Source organism: Mytilus edulis, chromosome 3 (genome assembly GCF_963676685.1).
Source record: "Mytilus edulis chromosome 3, xbMytEdul2.2, whole genome shotgun sequence".
In the NCBI taxonomy this organism is placed as follows: domain Eukaryota; kingdom Metazoa; phylum Mollusca; class Bivalvia; order Mytilida; family Mytilidae; genus Mytilus; species Mytilus edulis.
Window position 1 is genome coordinate 55,574,814 of NC_092346.1, and position 21,622 is coordinate 55,596,435.

Below are 21,622 nucleotides of genomic sequence, written 5' to 3' on the forward strand. Positions count from 1 at the left end.
GGGTCAACTTTTGAATGGTAAAAATGCCTATAAACGCCATAAGAAACAAAATTGAAAAATCTCAACCGTTTCCTTCCATTTTTTATGGGAGAAAACGTCAAAAATCATCATTTTCTTCTTTGTTTACATTTTTTCAATGATCACCAGCACCAGTCAGGACCGAATCACCAGCACAGAACGTTTTCTCGCAGGACAACCTTACCCACCGTGTTTACAGTTGATCATGAATCACAGTAACTCTAATTTAATTAATTATAAGATATATTTATACATATAAATCACGATTCTCCAACAAAAAAATATTAAGCTGTATACGAAAATATCAAATGTTGAAGAAAATGTTAACACACCAGGAAGATGGAAGGTTGTCTCATTAAAAACCATATACACATATCTCCATATCCGTACTAATCGGTGACTCATGTCAGATGTATCAACTTGGTTGACAAGACAATATAGCAAGGCTTCATTTTGAACCCATCATTTTGACGGAATAGGGAAAAAATTGCAATATCCCTTTTAATGTATACGTTAGCTTAAAAAAGCGTAAATTGTATAACTGGTACCCCATAATAAAGGCCTCATTCGTAGGAAAATGAATACGATACTACATGCTGATTTCAATGCCCGCAAGACTAAGCTTAGGTAGAAATAAGTAATAATTGTTTTATACGGAAGCCGGTTTGGCCCACATTGAAAAAAATTTGGCTATCAACCAATCAAAACCCAGGATTCTTACATAAGGTGTAATTAACATAAAAATTGAGTTATATGAGAGAAATATTTATTAAATACCTCACCCGGCATTATACAGGTGTGAAAATTACGTTGACATGAAAATCGATCAGTGTAGGCATATGTACCAATAGTTCTCCTGAAGCGAAAAGATGAACAAGAAAACAGCTCTGATTGTTTATGCTCATCCCGAGCCAAAATCGTTTAATTCAGCACTTCGCGACACAGCTGTTAAAAATCTTAACGCCCAGGGATATAATGTTTTAGTGTCCGACCTTTACGCACAACATTTTCAACCAGTGATTTCAAAAACAGATATTATAGGTGAGTACAGAGTAATTTTACATTTCACTTTTAATAATATCACTCTCATTCGTTTATGTTACTCAATAAGACATGTAAATTTATCACATTAAGATTGTTAAAAAAAAATGTACATGTCTTATTGAGTAACATACATGCAAGGGTTATACAGTGATTGATCAACACATTGGTACTTTTTTTCCTGCTCGTCATCTCAACACAGTTTTATTTGTTTTGAATGATAGCATCAGTTCAGTTAGTTTGATATTGTGTTTTTTGGGTTTTATTTAACCCCGACTCACGAAGTAACAAAAGGTATATAACAGAACGTATGCAATAAAAATCAGTACTGAATCAAAGTATATTCAATTTTAAATTTGTTTCAAGACAATTCACTCAATTCAAAATACAAATTAATGAATCTATTTAATACCCCCCCCCCCCCCCCCCAAAAAAAAAAAAAAAAAAAACCAACCCTGACGTAATGATTGAAAAGCAAAAGTATCATTAAAACCCGGAAAATAACCATTAATTAAACGTTTTCGTTAGATTGGGTAATTTTCGCATAAAAAGTTGTATTTCGTATACAGGTTGATTTAAGCTTGCTTGACTTTTTTTCGTTTCATTTAAAATTAATAGTAATAAAAGTAAAACATTGGAACTATTGCATTTAAGATGTTTCCATGAATTATCGTTTAATCTTGATTCCTTTTGCCATCAAAAACTTTGTTCCTGAATCTATAGATGACTGTAACTAATGAAAAAGACAATTTTTTACAGTTTCATTTATCACATATGTATATTGATTGAAACACTCCAAACACTCTTTAATATCAGCTCTTCAATGACAATAATAATCAGCTGGATATCGATATTAATTCATACGTGTCTGTTTCACACTTGTTACACACTAGTATAATGTATACCATTTAACATATTTATATTTGCCATGTCTTTTAATATTTAATACTATTCAATTCAATTCAAACTTTATGGTCATATGAATCAACTTAGACTATAAACATGAATTGTATATGAAATAAACTAAACATACTAGTATATTAATACAAATGACTTGGGCGGTCCAACGATTTACAGAAAAGAGCGACGATTTACAGAAAAGAACCGAAAAGGACCAAAAAGAACCGAAAAGGACCGAAAAGAACCGAAAAGAACACACATATGATTATTGATTATTATTTAAAGTTAAAACAATGTATATATCTATACACCAATGTCCCCCCTCGTAATAAAGGAATGTATAATTCAAATTTAGATTGTACATTTATATGGACATGTAGTCTTACAAAAAAGTTAGATTTCTCTGTATCAGATTAAGGCATTTAAATATTTTTGAAAAAAAAAATCAAAGTGTCAATTCCGTTGTTTTCGAAAATAGAATTGTAAAAAACATTTGAAGAAATTTTCAATTCCTGCTACATGTAAACCTTGGCAAACTTTACGATGTTCTTGATTCGTTTCAATTTCTTAATTCAATTTACGGTATTAAACGATGGGCTACATGGGAATAAAATGAGATTAATCAATAAAAAAAAATACATCATTATCTATATATATTATAAATTTTGTGCAAAACACAGTCATTTCATTTCGTCTTTCAAGAAATATACACAGTGGCGGATCCAGGGGAGGGGGGGGGGGTTCCGGGGGTGCGCACCCCCCCTTTATTTTTGCCGATCAATGCATTTGTATCGGGACATATGTTTTGCACCCCCCTTTGCCCTGGGTTAGCACCCCCCCCCTTTCGAAAATTCCTGCATCCGCCCCTGTATACATAAATGAAAAGCGTACCCGCTTTCGGTATAATTGATAATTGTTTACTCTTTATATAGCCGCCATAATAGCGTATAGATTAAAGGGTGTGAAAAAGTTAATGGCCTGTTGATTTCTATTAATTTTATCTAATAAACCACTTTTAAAAAACAGATATGTAGATTAGTGGAATGATGTCAGATGGTGATAAATGTTGGCCTGTGGTGCTACATGTATCTATAGAAAAACTTGTGCATGGAGATAACGGGGCTTTTCCTTAACGAATTCAAATCCTTGACAGGTTTAACGTGTCAAAGTAACAATCATGATGTGTTTCCATTTTATATGTAATACACGTACACACACACGAAAAGAACGAAATATTCGTATTTATTCAATAACTCCTGTAAAGTTTTCCGTCATGTTTTAAACGATATTTTGTTTTATTTTGTTTTTGTCCGATTGTCCGAATGTCCGTGTTATAATATATATTCACTGATGAATGAACACATTCCTAAAAAAATATAAGGAACTGTTGTAATGTTCGAAATGAATTAGCGACCAAGATTGAACAAAATAATGGCACTTAGCTTATAAATATACTTCACGTAGAACGATTGTTTGACAGTAATGAATTAATATCTTTTATTTTCTTGTCTGTTCTATGTTTTTTATTCCATAAGATAGGCATCCGACCCTACCTATAATATTTTACATGTACAGTAAGTTATTATATGTAGTCCTGTCGCAGTATAAGGTTTCAAAACCTAAGAATAAACTTTTGTGAAAAATATCTTTTTATTTATAATAGACTTATATAATTTTGCAATTCTTAATTTTCTTCGATTACAAAAAACTTCGATCTCCTTTTCGGTTCTTTTCGGTCCTTTTCGGTTCTTTTTGGTCCTTTTCGGTCCTTTTCGGTTCTTTTCTGTAAATCGTCGCTCTTTTCTGTAAGTCGTCGAACCCGACAAGAAGAAAGCATTTACAATCATAATAAACAAACTAATAAATACATGTAATTACATGTATATAATATGACACGACAATTGTTCGTTCAAAGTTCACATTTAGGATTTTGTATATTTCTATAGTCTATGCTTTTTATTATCATTCCGAGTCCTCGTTGCGTTTTAATAATTCAATAGTTAATTGTATGTTACGCAAATTTTGATATTTTAAAACTTTGATCAAAATTCTAAAAATTTAAAATTTAAAAACTTTTTAAAACTTTGAATTGATAAGTGATACACGGACCCATTTGATTAGGGACTTTTCGTTTTGAATTTTCCGCAGATTTCAGTATTTTTGTGATTTTACTTTTTGTATTTTGTTCATTTTTGTTTGATGATAACTATAAAGTAATGTTAATCAAAGGATAAGAAAATCAAGATCACAGTCAGGTTAAATTTTACCATCATTTATAACTTTTTATTATTGATTCACTTATTCATTTCAGGTGAACTCGAGGATCCAAAACATTTCAATTATCCAAATGAAGTCGGCGCAGCCTATAAAAAGACAGTTTGTGCTTAGATGTCAAACAAGAAATACAAAAGTTAAAATTGGCTGACTTGGTTATTTTCCAATTTCCAATGCAATGGGCCTCAGTCCCAGCTATTCTCAAGGGATGGTTTGAACGTGTTCTCATCAAAGATTTTGCATTCAGCTTTCCAAAAATGTTAGATGAAGGACTACTCAAGGTAATTGTTAAATACATCAGTGGGTATTTCTATTTCAGTATGATTATTATAGATAGATACAGAAAGACATATTCCTATTTTACCATGTAAGCGAGGTAAATACTGCCTATCCTTCAGTAACAACTAATTTAAACATGAAAAGATGGTATGATTGCAATAAGACAACTATCCAATATATAATAAATTACGCAAATGTAATCTACTATTGGTCAAGGTACGGATATGTACAATGAGCAAAATTTATACTGTGGATCTAAGATCCTGAAATAAAAAATAAACTACAATTCAAACGAAATATTTACTAATCGAACAAGAAATATGAATAATAACGACTAAGGACCACTGAATTACATGCTCGTGAGATGGGACAAGATGATGTCACGCTCATTGAAATTAACAACGCCAACCACTGACACGTGTCTAGTGAACGAGTTGTGATGCTCAAAAGAGACGGGTGCGAAAGAAATGATATTTCACTCAAAAAATTAGAAATTAGCAATTTCCTTCTTTTTCTTATTATCTTCAGGGTTTTCGTTCTGAAAATCTTCTTTATGTTTGTAACGTTTCTGGATCCTTTTTTCCAAAATAATATTACCTGTATAATATTAATACCATCCAGGTCCTATTTATGAAAAATTAATGACCAACAATTATTGTATATGTTACATATAAATCATTGTAGGAAAAGAAAGCTGTTTTGTCATTTACAACAGGATGTCCAGGTGGAATGTTTACACCTAATGGTTTGCTAGGAGACCTAAATGTGATTCTTTGGCCTATTCAGGTGATTACTTGTTAGTTTTAAGGTATATAATAGATGTGAAAGATAGGCAAAAGACACCAGAGAGGCAGTCAAATTCATAGATAGAATATACACTGACAACTTCAAGGCTAAAAATGAAAAAGATAAACATACAAATATTAGTAAACAAGACACAACATAGAAACTAAAACCTGAGCAACACGAACCCCACTAAAAAAATGGGGGTTATCTCAGTTGCTCCGAAAAGGAAAGCAGTTCCTGCCTCACATGTGGCACCAATCATGTTGCTCATGCTATTACAAACCCGGTAAATAGTCTAAGTGGATAGGTCACATTCATAAAAAGGGAAGGGGATTGTAGGAACATATCTGATATCATCTGTGAAACGGTTATTCCATAACGGTCAACCAACTTGTGATGGCGTCCGTAAAAATTACGAAGGGGTGATTTCGACTTCGCCATTTTGAAACTCTTGGTTTAATAGTAGATGGTATCTAGGTATAAATTTTTACAGAGATGAGGAATAAAAAAAATGTAAAAGCAGTAAAATGGGCAATGATTTTGCGCTGGGACATTATTTAAAGCTCCTTTACAGATATCTATTTTTTTTTTCAAATAACAAATTTCTAATTACATAGGAGAGCCGTGGTGTAGAAGTTAGTGCATCAAACTACTACCACAAAGGTTCCTAAATCGATCCTTGTTCCGAGGTGAAAATTTCAGGGATAGTTTTTTCGGCTCTCCCTTAACACCATTTGCGAGTATAGTCTTGATAAACGATGACAGTCCGTCAGAAGCGGACGATAAATGACTGACCCGTGTTAAGAGAGAGCCACATTTCTTGCACGTAATAGACACCCTGTGGGATTTTGAAAAAGAGCAGGCTAATGCTGCTACAAGGCATCACTCGCACCACATGCAAAGTGAAAAGGGATTTATATAAGTTGCAATTACTTGTTTCCCAATCCACTATAAATAAATATGTTTAAACTAAATCACAAAACCAGTTGAACAGCAAGTTTCACTGTCGCTTTAAACCGCCAACTTGAATGGGTTCAATTGATGATGTAATATATACATGTGTTAATCATTTTGCAGCTAGGGTATGCTCTTAACTTTAATTAATGTCATTTAGATATCATATTTGAAGAATGGAGTGAAGCAAAACTTGTTTTCATACTTGGTCGATTTTGTTTAGGAAAATAAAAGGAACATTATCTATGCCTATAGAATTTGATTCTGATATTTACAGGAAGGATTGAGTAAATGAGAAACCCATTTTCACATTAATCATGTTAATATCCATTATCCATTATTCATAATTTTATTATGGAACCACATGAATAAGAAGTCGAACTTAAGAGACGCTTTTCAATGTAATAAATCAACCGCTAGTTTCGAAATTTGCATCATTTTTGAAGGCATTTGTACTCTTTAAATTGCCTCAGAACTCATCTAACATTATAAATAAAGGCAACAGTAGTATACCGATGTTCAAAAGTCATAAATCGATTTAGAGAAAACAAATCCGGGTTACAAACTTTAACCGAGGGAAACACATCAACTATAATAACGACAGAAATAAAACAATAACCACGTTAAGAATTATCTGTACCTGTCAGTGATTTAGAGACAGTTAGTAAACTCATCCGTCACAGCGCCTTCACGTTTGTTTTTTACTGATTATAGAACTAATTCTTTAGGGCATGTTGTTAATAGGAACTATAAACATGGCGTTACTTTCTTGGTTCCGAGCAGCTTACTGCTTTAGAGTTCAAATGAGCAGACGCTCGTAGTTTTGCATAAAGATATGGAACATTTCACAAGGCAACAAGAACAATAGCTACACCGTATGTGTATATTTATAGTTTAAATTCTCCCTCGCCCTGCTCGTCCGAATTTAAAGCATTTAATTTCTAATTCAATGGGTTATAAACAAGACAAACACAGATATAGGATTAGTTGCTCGCAGTAACATCTTATTTTCTCTTGCGATACAATATTTTATTTTACTGAATTGTACATATTTCTTCAATCGAAACATTATATAAACACATGACATATAACATTGTTCCTCTTTCGCATCGTTTCTTTTCCCCCGGCTAATGCCTCCAACGCCTGTACGTACAATAAACATAGCAGCAACTGCACATATACCTATGTGACCAACTTCAATCCGACGTAACTGCGAGCACCTTCGATACTAATACATTTAAATCCCAAACTTTATATAGTACCTTTAAACCCCACCCGTAAAAACCGCCAAAACTTTCCTCGTGCCTCCTGCACCTAACATCAAACTTATAAATAGTACATACTGTTACAAAACCAGTATCCGAACTAGTTATACTAGTTCCCATCTGTAAATATTAACTACAAATAGCAAACGGGAAAAACCCTATTTCAAACGAAATAAAATACATACATTCAACCATCTGTTTTCTAAATAAACATTTTATGATGATACTTTTACGTCTAGTTTATCTTATATCCAAGAACTTGGATAGACAACGGAAAAATGTATTTTGTGTAATACCATATTTGGAATGAAATTTAGTTTAGTTTTTAGGATAAAAATCTAAATTAGAAATAACAAATTGGTGTCACTAATTTCAATTGAAAAAATATCTGTTTTATTTTACACTTCTGGTTCAGAAAGGATTCGAAGTTATCATTGTGGATAAAAAAAGAACTACACTTTAACATTTTTACATTTAAATTTTGATTAAACAATCGGGTTAAGATTCTGATCCATTGTGACTCGCTTACTCGTCGGCCTACTGTTATAATCATAGCGACATCACACATCTTTATGTATGAAACTAGCTAATACATGTACAAGGAATAGATTACCTTATCCGTATTTGGCACTACTTTTTGGAATTTTGGGTCCTCAATGCTCTTCAACTTTGTACTTGTTTGGCTTTATAACTATGTTGATCTTGGTGTTACTGATGAGTCATATGTAGACGAAACGCGCATCTGGCGTACTATATTATAATCCTGGTATCTTTGATAACTAAAACTATTTTGTATTTTTCAGTATTGCACACTTCGATTTTGTGGATTTGATGTTCTGAAGCCTCAGTGTTCATTTTCACCAACACATGCCGATGACAAACAGAGAGAAGAAATGCTAAATGATTGGGGAACTCGGCTAAAGAACATTCTAACAGAAGAACCAATAATGTTCCTATCGCTTTCTAACTTTGATGCACAAAAGTGGTTTGTCATTTCTGACAATTATGTGGAGGAGCAAAAGAATAAAGAGGTCGGACCATCTGTTGGACATCATCTGGGTAAAAAAATGCCACTCTGAATACAGATATTAATACTAATATTGTCGCTACATACTTTTAATTGTATATGTATACTTGGTTTTAGTTATTTTGATATTTATTCATATCCTGCATGACCACAATGCATATCCATGTAATCATTTTCCTGTAGAACGAAAAGGAAAACATACGAAATAAATAGTTTCAATTATCATAAAGCAAATTCCAAATTTATTAAATTTAAAAACCATTGGAACACGACAAACAATTTCTACCCTTCATTAAAATTGATATAGAATTGCATAACCACCAAATCTGAACCCTTGCAATGATGCTGATACAGACACCATAACACCAAGGGTAATGGATAAATAAAGGCAACAGTAGTATACCGCTGTTCAAAAAACCATAATCGGTTAAGGAAAACAAATCAGGGATACAAACTAAAACAGAGCCAAACACATCAACTATAAGGGGAATTAACAGAAAGAACCAATGAACTGCAACAAAAACTCCAACATACATAGAAACGGGCTATTTGAAAACAACTCATATTCCTGACTTGATATTGGATATTTTAAGAATAAATGGTTGATTAAACCTTGTTTTAAAGCTACACAAACCTCACTCTTATATACTACTAGCAATGTAAAAAAAACATTGCTAAATTAACAATAAACTCATCATAGATACCAGGATTAATTTTGTATTTACGCCAGATGCGCGTTTCGTCTACAAAAGACTCATCAGTGACGCTCGAATCCAAAAAAGCTAAAAGGCCAAATAAAATGACAAAGTTGAAGTGCAATGAAGACCAAACTTCCTAAACGTTTGCCAAATACAGCTAAGGTAATCTATTCCTGAGGTAGCATAGCTATAGTTAATTTATAAAATTAATATGACTATATCAATGATAATTCATATCAGCCCAGAAGTGATGACTATTGGGCCGGTGATACCATCGGGGAATTAAAACTACAGTGGTTGTAAATAAACTCATCATAGATACCAGGATTAATTTTGTATTACGTTACAGGAATAAAGATCAAACAAACACATGAACACTCAGCACAGAGAAATGCATAAATAATTTATAAATAAATTAAAGAATCAAGTTTAAGGCAAAACATAACAAACAAATAATTTACGTGAAAATAACGGCCACAGTTCACTTTGAATGACGAATGACGAGATCTGACATGATAACAGAATGCTGATATGATTGATTTAACTGACAAGTCTGTGTACCATCAGTAGCAATGGATGCCCAAGTTCCTCAAGGTTAATTATTAAAGAGAACGAGGGCCATGATCTCCAAAAACGTTGGGTTTTATTCGCATCACCCCCTGGTTTCAGGGGAGTAAAGATTAACGATTTCTATATCATAAAACATTTAAGCTCGAACTGGTACCAGTTCAGAACCGGCTTTTTGAAACTTTTACATATCTACAAGAGTGGCTAGTTCAATGTAATGCTGAAAAGTCACGTGACGTTGAATAGCGGGAAACGAGATACGGATCCGAATGATTTATAATAATATCTCCTTCATTAAATTGGTTCATAGTTATCAAAGGTACCAGGATTATAATTTAGTACGCCAGACACACGTTTCGTCTACATAAGACTCATCAGTGATGCTCATATCAAAATATTTATAAAGCCAAACAAGTACAAAGTTGAAGAGCATTGAGGATACGGCAAAGGTAATCTTTGCCTAGGATAAGAAAATCCTTAGTTTTTTTAACAATTCTAAGTTTTGTAAACAGGAAATTTAAAAAATGACCACAATATTGATATTCATGTCAACACCGAAGTGTTGACTACAAGAGATAAACTGAAAGAGATTGCGATATATTGCTCTTATCTGAACAGCTATCTGCTTTATAAAATCGATGAATTACCAGGTATATGAAAGAAATCAATATAAGTAAAATATTAAAGAAGGGGGCAATGTAAACTACCGCCAAGTTCACTGCCTTGTATCTGCTGTAAATAATGGGAAACAAACCAACTCATCATAGATACCAGGATTTAATTTTTTTACATCAGACGTGCGTTTTGTCTTTAAAAGACTCATCGGTGACGCGCGAATAACAAAAGTACGAAGTTGAAGGATAAAAAAATCCTGAATGTTTTAACAAAAAACAGCTTAGCTACACTATACAAAATTTCAATCCTGATATTAAGACGAGTTTATTTTTAACAAGCTCATGATAAACCATGCTGACAACCACGATACACTTTATCCTCTACAAAAATTATTCAGGAGAAGCATATCCAGCGGAAACATCTGATTGAATGTATCATTGAAATTACAATTAACATCGATACAAAGAAACAAACTGACTATATAGTTATGAATTTCTGTAAAACTTTCCATGAAGCAAGTAACAGCTTGTACTGACTTTCAAACTGGGTTTTACATCTCCATCAAATGGAAAACCAACAAATGGATCCATTTCCTTTCTGACAGGAAACAATTGGTAAAGGAGAAACATCTTAAACAATCAAGATCATCGATAAACTTATTAAGGGGAACACAATGGAAAACGGTCTTTTATCTACATCAATGTTATTCACTAACACAATCAAGAAAATGCAAACCTATAGATAGAGAGTACACATTGCATGGCCATACCGTTCAGTTTGTTCAGTACGCAGTCTGTACCAACAGTTCAGATCCGAGATAGAACGAACATATTGAAAACATATGTAATAAGGCAAAAACGACCATAGGATTCCTAGAGAGCCTGGTGTATTGGTTAGTGCATCGGACGTCTAACACTAAGGGTTCCTGGTTCGATCCACGCACCGAATAGAAAATTTCAGGGACTGAATTTTTTGCTCTCCCTTAAAAACATTTGCGAGTATGGTCTTTAGGAAACGATGATAGTCCGTCTGAAGGCGACAATAAATGGCTGACCGGTTTTAAGAGAGAGCTATATCTCTTGTTCGTAAAAGACATCCTTGTAGATTTCGTAAAAGAGCAGGCTAATGCCGCTACAAGGCAACACTCGCACCCGCAAAGTGGAAAGGGATTAATATAAGTTGCAATAACTTGTTTCTCAATCCACTATAAAATAAATATGTTTAAATTAAAAAGGAAAATTTAATATATACAACATAACAATAAATAATACTGCATATAAGTTATTGGTAAGACAAACATTGCAATATGCGTGAAGAGGCTGTGACCCTATCAAACAAAATAAAAAACACCGGCTGGAAATGGTACAGTATCAGTTTATATCCCGTTTTACTTTATACTAGTATGTTAGCTTAAAAAGGCGTAAATTGTATAACAGGGACGCCATATTAAAGGCCTCATTTATTTAAAAATGAATACGAAAATACCTGCTGACAGGGGCGGGTCCAGGTGAGGGCGTGTAATGGACGTCGCCCCCTTTTTAAAAAAAACCCAAAACAAACAAAACATTATCGCAATCTGCTAATATTGTATTGAATATGGCAATTTTCATATTCAATCATGTATTCTACAGTGAAGCCTACAATATTTAGAACGAAAGAACTTTATACTTCCGTGTTTGTTTGTCTTGTATCATATGTGTCTGAGCTCCTGAGCTTCCAATGCATGGACCCTCTACCAGGGCAACAGTAATTACGCCTCCCGTTCATAAAATTCGGGTCTAGGACTATTTAAATGTTAAGTAACGCCTAATACCATAGAATCTGAATTTCTTATTATTGGTCTACTGCTGTTAAGATCCGTCCACTCATTTTAATATACCATAGACATTTAATGGACAGAACTCGGCATATACAAATATCAAACCCTAATATTTTTATACTTTTGTTAGCAAACAAAGGTCCAAAATATTTTGCCTCGCTCCCCTTGGCGAAAGATTTGATTCTACGCCCCTCTTGCAAATACCATATGAACTCCCCTAGCTGATGTCATAAGCCTGAAAGATTAACTAGACCATACGTTCTTATGGTATTCTGGAATAGTTACATATAACAACCTTTAACATACAAAATGCTTTAAAATTTAATAAGCTTAGGTTTAAATAGTTATTACCCGTTTTATACGGAAGCCGGTTTTGGCCACATTGAAAAAACTTTATCGCAATAAAGACATCATTTGCCATTACAACGATCCAACTCTTTCGTAGTAACGACATGGCTATTGTAGGTCATTTTTTTATAAGAATTGTCGCCCTTATTAGACTATTTATTTATTTTGCACTTTGCACTTTTATTTTAAGAACTATTATTAATAAAAAAAAAGTCAAATTGTAAACCGTGTTAAGTTGAAGTATGTGTTCAAGGAAAGCATTAACAATAACATCGATCTCCAAGGTTTTGAAGTTTAAGTGACGTCGACTTAAACCTTTGTACATGTGCACACAATGGTGTGATCTTTTTATAGCTAATTATCTAATGCATGCAGAGCAATACGTTTGTTTCTTTGCTTGCTTTGTTTGCATATTGTACAATTGCAATTGGGATAACGTCCAATCAAATTGAATATAATATTCACAGATTTAACTATGCACACATTGTATATAGAATATATTGTTTGAATATGTCAATCTTAATATTAAAGCTCGAGTAAACGTTTATACAAACAAAGCAAGCAAGCAAGCCCAACAACTCTACAATCATTAGTTTTAGTCGGGTTGGTGTGGTGTGTTCCACATATTCATAATAGGCAATTCCCATTGGTCCCTTTAATGATGCAAATTATGCTGAGTATTTTTAGCGAGAGACTTCTAGCTTGACGGACTAGAATTAAGAAGCATTTATTTAATTCTACAAACATTTATCCACAAATTCGTCTGTCTTTGCCGTTTTGTAAATAAGGTATAATTGAATTTCTATTAACAGTTTTTGTCTTTTTCGTAGTTCTGAAGATAAAAGCGAAAAGTGGAAATATATGTATAAATAGTCCTTTAAGGGTAATAACTCTTATAACAATTTAAGTACATCTAACCTTGGTATAGCACGATAACTTATGTCGCAATTACAACATATGATGTCTTAATAACGATATATGATTTGTTATTACGATAGATAGGATGTCGTTATTACGACAAAGTTGTGTGCGGTATTCGGTTTTCTCATTGTTGTAGGCCGTACGGTAGCTTATAAGTGCTTGAATCCACTTCATATAAACTTGGGTAGTTATTTGTCTCATTCCCAAGCATACCTCATTTCTTTTCTCTATATGCTGTCATTATTACGACAAGGTTATGTCGTTATTACAACATACGATATCGTTATTACGACATTGTGTCATAGAATGTCGTTATTATCAGATTTTTTTTCTCATGTGGCCCTTACTGGCTTCCGTATTACGGGTGTAGATTATACAGAAAAATTAGATTTGAAAGACTAAAGAAATATTCATTAAATACCTAACCATTATACAATGACTGGTGTGAATATTACGTTGGCATGAAAACCGATCATTATAGGTGTATTGTACCAATATTTCTCCTGAATCGGAAAGATGTACAAGAAATTTCTTGAAACACAGAAAACAGCTCTGATAGTTTATGCTCATCCCGAGCCTAAATCGTTCAATGCAGCACTTCGCGACACAGCTGTTAAAACTCTTAAAGCCCAGGGATATAATGTTTTAGTGTCCGACCTTTACGCACAACATTTTCAACCAGTGATTTCAAAAACAGATATTATTGGTGAGTACAGAGTAATTTTACATTTCTGTTATTAAAAAAATTGCACTCATTTATTTATTCGTAGAATATTGAGATTGTTCAAAATAAATTTACATGAGAAACATACATTGGTTATTCGGGGAATAATCGACACAAGGGTACTTTTATCACTATATCATGACAGTTTTTCTTGTTTTGAATGATATAGTATTAGCAGTTCAGTGTTTTGAGTGATTTGCGTGTATGTGTGTTTATGTGTTTTGGGTGTTTTATTCAACATTGACCAATGAAGTTACAAAGGCATATAGCAGAACGTATGTAATAAAAAATCAGTACTGAATCTTTTTTTTAAATTGAAAATGTAACTTAATAAATCGGGTTTTATCCCCAAAATAAAATTCGTCCCCAAACGGAATCATTGAACCTCAAAAGTATCATTGAAAACTAGATTATTTCCTTAATAATACTTTTTCGTTAGATTTAGCCATTTTCACAATTAGAAAAATGTATTTTATATATATAGAGTCATTTTAAGCTTGCTTGAGTTTTTCGTTTCATATAATTACAATAGTAAATAGTAAAACATTGGAACTGTTTAATGAATAGAACATTTGTACAGTTTCATTTATCACATATGTATTGAATGAAGCACTCCAAACACTGTGTTATATCACTTCTTCTATTATAATCAGCTGAAATATCGATGTTACTTTATACGTGTATGTTTCACACTTTTAACAAACTAGTGCATTGCATATATTTATACCATTTTACGTATAGCCATCTTTAACATCTTCCACGACAGGTGGATGGAATGTATTAAAACGTAAGGCAAAATCAGAACATTTTAAAGATGATTTCTAAAGAAAGCTATGCACAAACAAAAATAAACAAATTATGCCTCTTTTCATATTGTTTTTCGTGTGATTTTTAAAGTTTAAATCACATCCCTTATCTGAGAACCTATACAAGAAGAGATTTTTTATTTTATTTTAACAACTTGTCAACAGTTTAATGTCCGCTGATCTATTTCTAATAGAGAACATTCTTGTTTTAAGATATTACGTGATATAAAGAAAAGGATAAAAAAATCAAGATAACAGTAAGGTTAAAATTCAACCATCATTTATTCACAGAATATCAACTACATATATCATTTTCATAAGTTAATCACTTATTCATTTCAGGTGAACTCGGGGATCCAAAACATTTCAATTATCCAAATGAAGTCGGTGCAGCCTATACAAAAGACAGTTTGTGCTTAGATATCAAACAAGAAATAGAAAAGTTAAAAATGGCTGATTTGGTTATTTTCCAATTTCCAATGCAATGGGCCTCAGTTCCAGCTATTCTCAAGGGGTGGTTTGAGCGAGTTCTCATCAAAGATTTTGCATTCAGCTTTCTTAATATGTTTGATGAAGGACTTCTTAAGGTAATTGTTAAATATATCAGTGGATATTTCTATTTTAGTATGACTATGATAGTTGGATAAATAGACACATATTCCTTGATTTTTATAAGATGAATACATAATCTTTCAATCAGTTAAATTGAGGTCTGGAGCTAACATGTCAATAACTGATAGCAGTCTTTTGATAACAGTCAGGAACCTGATGTTCATTAGTTGTCGTTTATTGATGTGGTTCATAGGTGTTTCTCGGGTTTTTTTTATATAGACTAGACCGTTGGTTTTCCCGTTTGAATGGATCTAACACTAGTAATTTTTGGGACCCTTTACAGCTTGCTGTTCGGTGTGAGCCAAGGCTCCGTGATGAAGACCGCACCTTGACCTTTTACTTTTATAAATTATGACTTGGATATATAGTTGTATCATTGGCACTCATACCACATGTTCCTATATCTAATCATTGTCATTTTGCTTAGTTCTTTTGTTATCTATTCTGACATCGGACTCGAACTTCTTTCAAACTGAGTTTTATTGTGTGCGTATTGCTGTGTATTTGTTTATTCTACATTGGCTAAAGGTATAGGGGAGGGTTGAGGTTTAACCTCGTCATATTTTTACGCCTGTCTCAAGTTAGGAGCCTCTGGCCTTTGTTAATCTTCTATGTTTTTATACCCCCTCCGTGGACACAATCCACATTTATTTTATTTAAGTTCGTTTATATGTTTTAGAGTATAGTGTGACGTCCATTTTCACTGAACTAGTACACATGGGTTTTTTAAGGATACATTCTCCATTTCCATTTTTAAACTATTGAAGTGAAGTGAAAGCTGCTTATCCTTCTATAACACCTAACTTTAAAAAAAAAAAAAAAAGATGATATGATTGGCAATAAGACAATTATCCAACATATAGCAAATTACTTAAATGTGAGCGACTACTGATCACGGTACGGATATGAACAATGAGCAAAAATCATACTGTGTAGTATGCATCTAAGATCCCGAAATATAAAGCAATTCAAACGAAATAGTTACTAAACATTTTACGAACACGAAATTTGATAAATAACAACCAACGACCACTTAAGGTGGTACCTAACATACAGGAAGATAACTCTGTAAAATCAGATAAACGTTTTAATTACGTTTTGTTGTTAAGGAACTATTAAGCTTCTCAATGATCAAAATTAGTGTTTGTCAAACTGCTGAATAACCAGTGTAATTTTTTTGAGAAAGTGATTGGTTCAATTTTTTTTTTTTAATTTTATGTTTTTGTCAAAGGGTCAATGTAAATACTTTGTCAAGATTTTATGAAAATTAAACGAGTCAAATTAATTTTAGTGAAGGTGTTGGGTACCACCTTAATCACAGGCTCCTGGGTTTGGACAGAATGTGGAAGGGGTATACATGCTAGCAATAGCCCAATCACCCCCTAAACTTAACAGCACAATATAAGAAAATACTATAAAATCACTTGAAAAGGCTTCACTCATCATATCGGTACAAAGCGCAGAAAACAACTAAATATATATAACACACAAAAAATAAGTACACATAAGAACTAACTTACAGTTCTTGTAGTTACTAAAATCTACTAAAAAAAATAACAGCCAAAACAGTAAAAACAATCTAGGCAAACTTCCCAACCATATCTTTGTATTTATGTAAAAAAAAAAGTTAATCAAATGCTGCTTTCATATTAGTTACTTTGATAGACAGTTGCATCAATATTATCTCCGTGGTTTTCGTTCTATAAATCAGCTTTATATGTTTGTAACGTTTCTGGTTCCGTTAAAAAAAAACTACCTATATTATATTAATAACAACCTGGTCGTATTTATGAAAAGTTGATTACCAAACATTGTATATGTGATGCATATAATCAATTGCAGGGAAAGAAATGTGTTTTATCAATGACAACAGGAAGTCCAGGAGGAATGTTTACACCTAATGGTTTGCTAGGCGACTTAGATGTTATTCTTTGGCCTATTCAGGTGATTATTTTCGAAGTTTTGAAGTATGATAAGTATATGAAAATAAAGAAGACACAATAGTAATTTAAACCCCATATGTTAAAAAATACATATACTGTGAATTCATTTATTTTCGTGGGTATCAATTTTCGTGGATTGCTGAAAACTTGCATATTCGATGATATTTGATTTCGTGGTTTTGCCAATCTCTGTATTCAAAACCTATTGAAAAAGTGCTATTCGTTGAACATTTGAATTCGTGGTTCACCTGTCCCCACGAAACCCACGAAAATTGGTATCCAACGAATAATAATGAATCCACAGTACCTTGACCTATAATGGTTTACTTTTATAAATTGTGACTTCGATCGAGAGTTGTCTCATTGGCACTCATACCACATCTTCCTATATCTATTATATCTTCACTTGGTGGTATATAGGTAAAGATTTTTACAGAGAGTAAGGAATAAAAATGTAAAACCGTAAAATAGGCAATACTTTTCACTAAGAGATAGAACATTATTAAAAGCCCTTTTACAGGTATCTTTTTTTTCCAAATTCCACATCTAAATCACAAAACACGTGGAATACTAGTAGCAAGTTTCACAGTCTCTTTAAACGTCGCCTTTTATGTGTTTATTTCAATGTTGAATACTTAAACTTTCTCTTTTTTTGCACCTGCATGTTCATTACTCTTTTATTTTACCCCTTGCAAGGAAGTTGGTCCGTCCCTCAGACCTGTTCTTGTCATCTAAACTCCTCTGAAACAACACAACATAAATTCATGAAACTTTGTAGACAATATGGAAATACAATGTAGATGTGCATATCGATAGGGAATATCGATTCAATTATTTAAATAGAAATTATGCCCCTTTAACATACAATTTTGGCCAAAATGTACTTTGTCATCGCAACAGAATTTTATGAAACTTTGTAGATAATATGGATATACTATATAAATTCCAATTGGAAGTCCTCTAACAGACTGAGTGAGCGTAAAATCACTGTTATCGATAGCGATGACAAATAAATTAAAGGTAAATGATTCAGTATTATTACCAACAAAAGTATTGTGGTTGTCTACGCTGTTGTGCAACTGATTCAAAATTATTAATTTTGGTGCTGAAAGGAAGTTATCATTGTACATTCGAACAATTTAAGGTCACATTTCCCAAATTGCACCAATTCAACAAAATTCGCCGTGGATCGTTCAATTTTTCCTTGAGACTAAACAATTTATATTTTTTTGATTTGATATTATACACGTCTTTCAACATAAGTAAATATATCAAGATATACACAAAAGTTCACAGTATGTATTAAAAAAAATAAAGCATTCACTATAAAAAAAAAGTAAATCTACGGAAACGTTTCCATGCCACATTCACAAAAAGTCATCTTTCAAAAACAAACAAATTAAATATGTTACAAGCATCCGTTTCTGAAAAATGAATATTAAGCATGGACTAATCTCAAATTGTTCTTAATATTTAAAAAAAGAAAGCAAGACATCTGAACTTCGAATTTTAATGAAGTGAATTTAAGCATGGATGCAATGTGGGTACAACTCATAACTGAATCATGGAACGTTTGAACGTCGGATCAAACCCATTTTTCTATGATACATTATGGATTCAAAATTAAATTTGTGTAAATATATAAGAGATAAGGATACGTCTACAAAATGAACACAAACTGGTACGTTTTGTCTGAATCATAAAACAAAACGTATATGAAAAAAAAGGTCAAAATAGGTGCAATTTGGGAACCTGTACGTTACATTTAAATGTTGATTAAAACTCTTATCTATCATGACACGGCTTACTGTTATAATCATAGGGGAAAAACACAACTTAGTTTGATTAGAGTGTATAAAAACTAACAAATTATGTTGTGAATCTTTTCAGTATTGCACACTTCGAGGTTGTGGTTTTGATGTTCTGAAGCCACAGTGTATATTTTCACCTGCGTATGCCGATGACAAACAAAGAGAACAAATGCTACATGATTGGGGAACTCGCTTAAAGAACATTTTAACAGAAGAACCCATAGTTTTCCCTTCGATTTCTAATTTTGATGCTAACAAAGGGTTTGTAATGTCAGACAATTATGTGGAGGAGCAAAAGAATAAAGAAAACGGACCGTCTGTTGGACATCATCTGGGTAAAAAAATGCCACTCTAAACACAGTAGCAAACATTTTAAAGTTAATGATATTATCGCTACATATCTGTAAATGATTTGAATAAATATGTTTTTAATTTTTTTGTGTCATTTTTTTTTATTTGAACGTCACTGATGAGTCTTTTGTAGACAAAGAACGCGTCTGACGTAAATACTAAATAGAAATCCTGGTATTTATGATGAGTTTATTAAACCATATCTTGAATGACCACAATACATTTCCGTATAATAATTTTTTTTCCAGGCCGTAAAGGCAACCATTCAAAATAAACATTTCAACTATCATAAACCAAATTTCAAAGACATTGAATTTAAAAACCATACGACAAACAATGTCTAGCCTTCCCTGAAGGACTTTTAACTTCACTGAAATTGATATAGAAAAAAAATACTTCCATATCTGAAGACAAACACTGCTGCGGATACACACAATTACACCATGGGCACTGAATAAATAAAGGTAACAGTAGCATACTGATGTTCTGCTAGGTAATCGTGAAAATTGGCCTGCTAGTTATGAACATTGCATCATATATACATATCCTATAAAGGTTACCAGGTGCCACACAAATGCAACAGAATAGTGATTTGGAGAAACATGACATTTAAAATTTTAGATAAATTTATAAATCTATACCTTTTTTGTTTGTCTTTTCTTGTTTTAAAACTCAAATTGACCTTAATAGTAGACAAATTTTACAAGTCAACGCAATTTTAAAGCTTTTAAATTTCAATTGTGTTGTGTTTTAGCATACCAAAATCCTTGGTTAACATTTGGTAAATACTTAATTAATTACTAACAGCTGGGGACAAATTTAGATTTAATTCATGTAACATTATATCTTTGTACTTGCTCAAAATATAAATGTATTATATATCGGCATCAAAAAATATAAAGCGTTCCATATTGAGGTTGCTTCAAACTGCGCATCGTTTCTTTTCCTAGGGTAGCTGATAAAGTATCAATTTATGACTGAACCAAGTCTTTCCTTCAAAATGTCTATATTAGTTGCTAAGGACGGACAATAAATAACAAAAAATAACATATATTGTCATAGTAAAAGATGTTACTCACTCAGAATTGTATCTATAATTTAAATATTAATAGATTTGTGAATTGATTTGTCTTAATAAAAAAAGTAATTCTGTGATTTCTCAAATGCCATAAAGTAGCAATACACAACAAGATAGAAAAAAACACTTATAATTGACATAATTTTTGATCACCCTTCCTTTCTGACAAATAAGACAAATAATATATGTGTTATGCATGAAATGTATATATTTCTGGCAAGAACATCTTCCATAGATTTGATTTACACTAGTTTAAATGGTGAAATATAATCACTTTTTGGTGTAACTATGGCAACAATCTGCATTTATTTAATACAAAATATTGCAAAAAGGAGGGGGTGAAAATGTCACAAAAGAAACGAAACCTCTATTTGTGTATTGCTATCATAAGAGAAAAACAACAGAACAACAGAAACACTGAACTGCAACAAAAACAAACACCAACATACATAGAAACGGACTGTTTGATTAAAACTCCCATATTCTTGACTTGGTACATGACATATTAAGAAAGAATGTTGGGTTAAACCTTGTTTTATGGTAAAATCATAGGAAATAATCTCGTCATAGGGTTGAAATTTTGTACAATTTTGTACACTAGTCGTGAGTTTTGTAAAATAAACTCATCAGTGACGCTCTGACAAAAAAGTTTAAAAAAAACGCCAAAAAGTACAAAGTTGAAGTTCATCGAGAATTCAAAATTCCTAAAAATATAACAAATACAGCCAAAGTACAGTTTATAACTAGCCCATGCTGGCAAACACGATACATTTTATCCTCTACAA

General features: G+C 32.4%; 2 protein-coding genes across 2 annotated transcripts; both read left to right on the plus strand.

Moving 5' to 3' along the window:
• Positions 1–805: 805 nt before the first annotated feature.
• On the plus strand, positions 806–8,626 carry LOC139516895 (NAD(P)H dehydrogenase [quinone] 1-like). The gene is made up of 4 exons (XM_071307316.1): positions 806–1,059; positions 4,271–4,514; positions 5,197–5,298; positions 8,321–8,626. The coding sequence occupies exons 2-4, from the start codon at positions 4,407–4,409 to the stop codon at positions 8,594–8,596; spliced, it is 486 nt and encodes a 161-aa protein (XP_071163417.1). The 5' UTR covers positions 806–1,059; positions 4,271–4,406; the 3' UTR covers positions 8,597–8,626.
• Positions 8,627–13,925: 5,299 nt separating this feature from the next.
• LOC139516894 (NAD(P)H dehydrogenase [quinone] 1-like) lies at positions 13,926–19,842 on the plus strand. The gene is made up of 4 exons (XM_071307315.1): positions 13,926–14,218; positions 15,385–15,629; positions 17,497–17,598; positions 19,488–19,842. Exons 1-4 carry the CDS (start codon positions 14,029–14,031, stop codon positions 19,761–19,763), a joined length of 813 nt encoding a protein of 270 aa, XP_071163416.1. The 5' UTR covers positions 13,926–14,028; the 3' UTR covers positions 19,764–19,842.
• Positions 19,843–21,622: the final 1,780 nt, after the last annotated feature.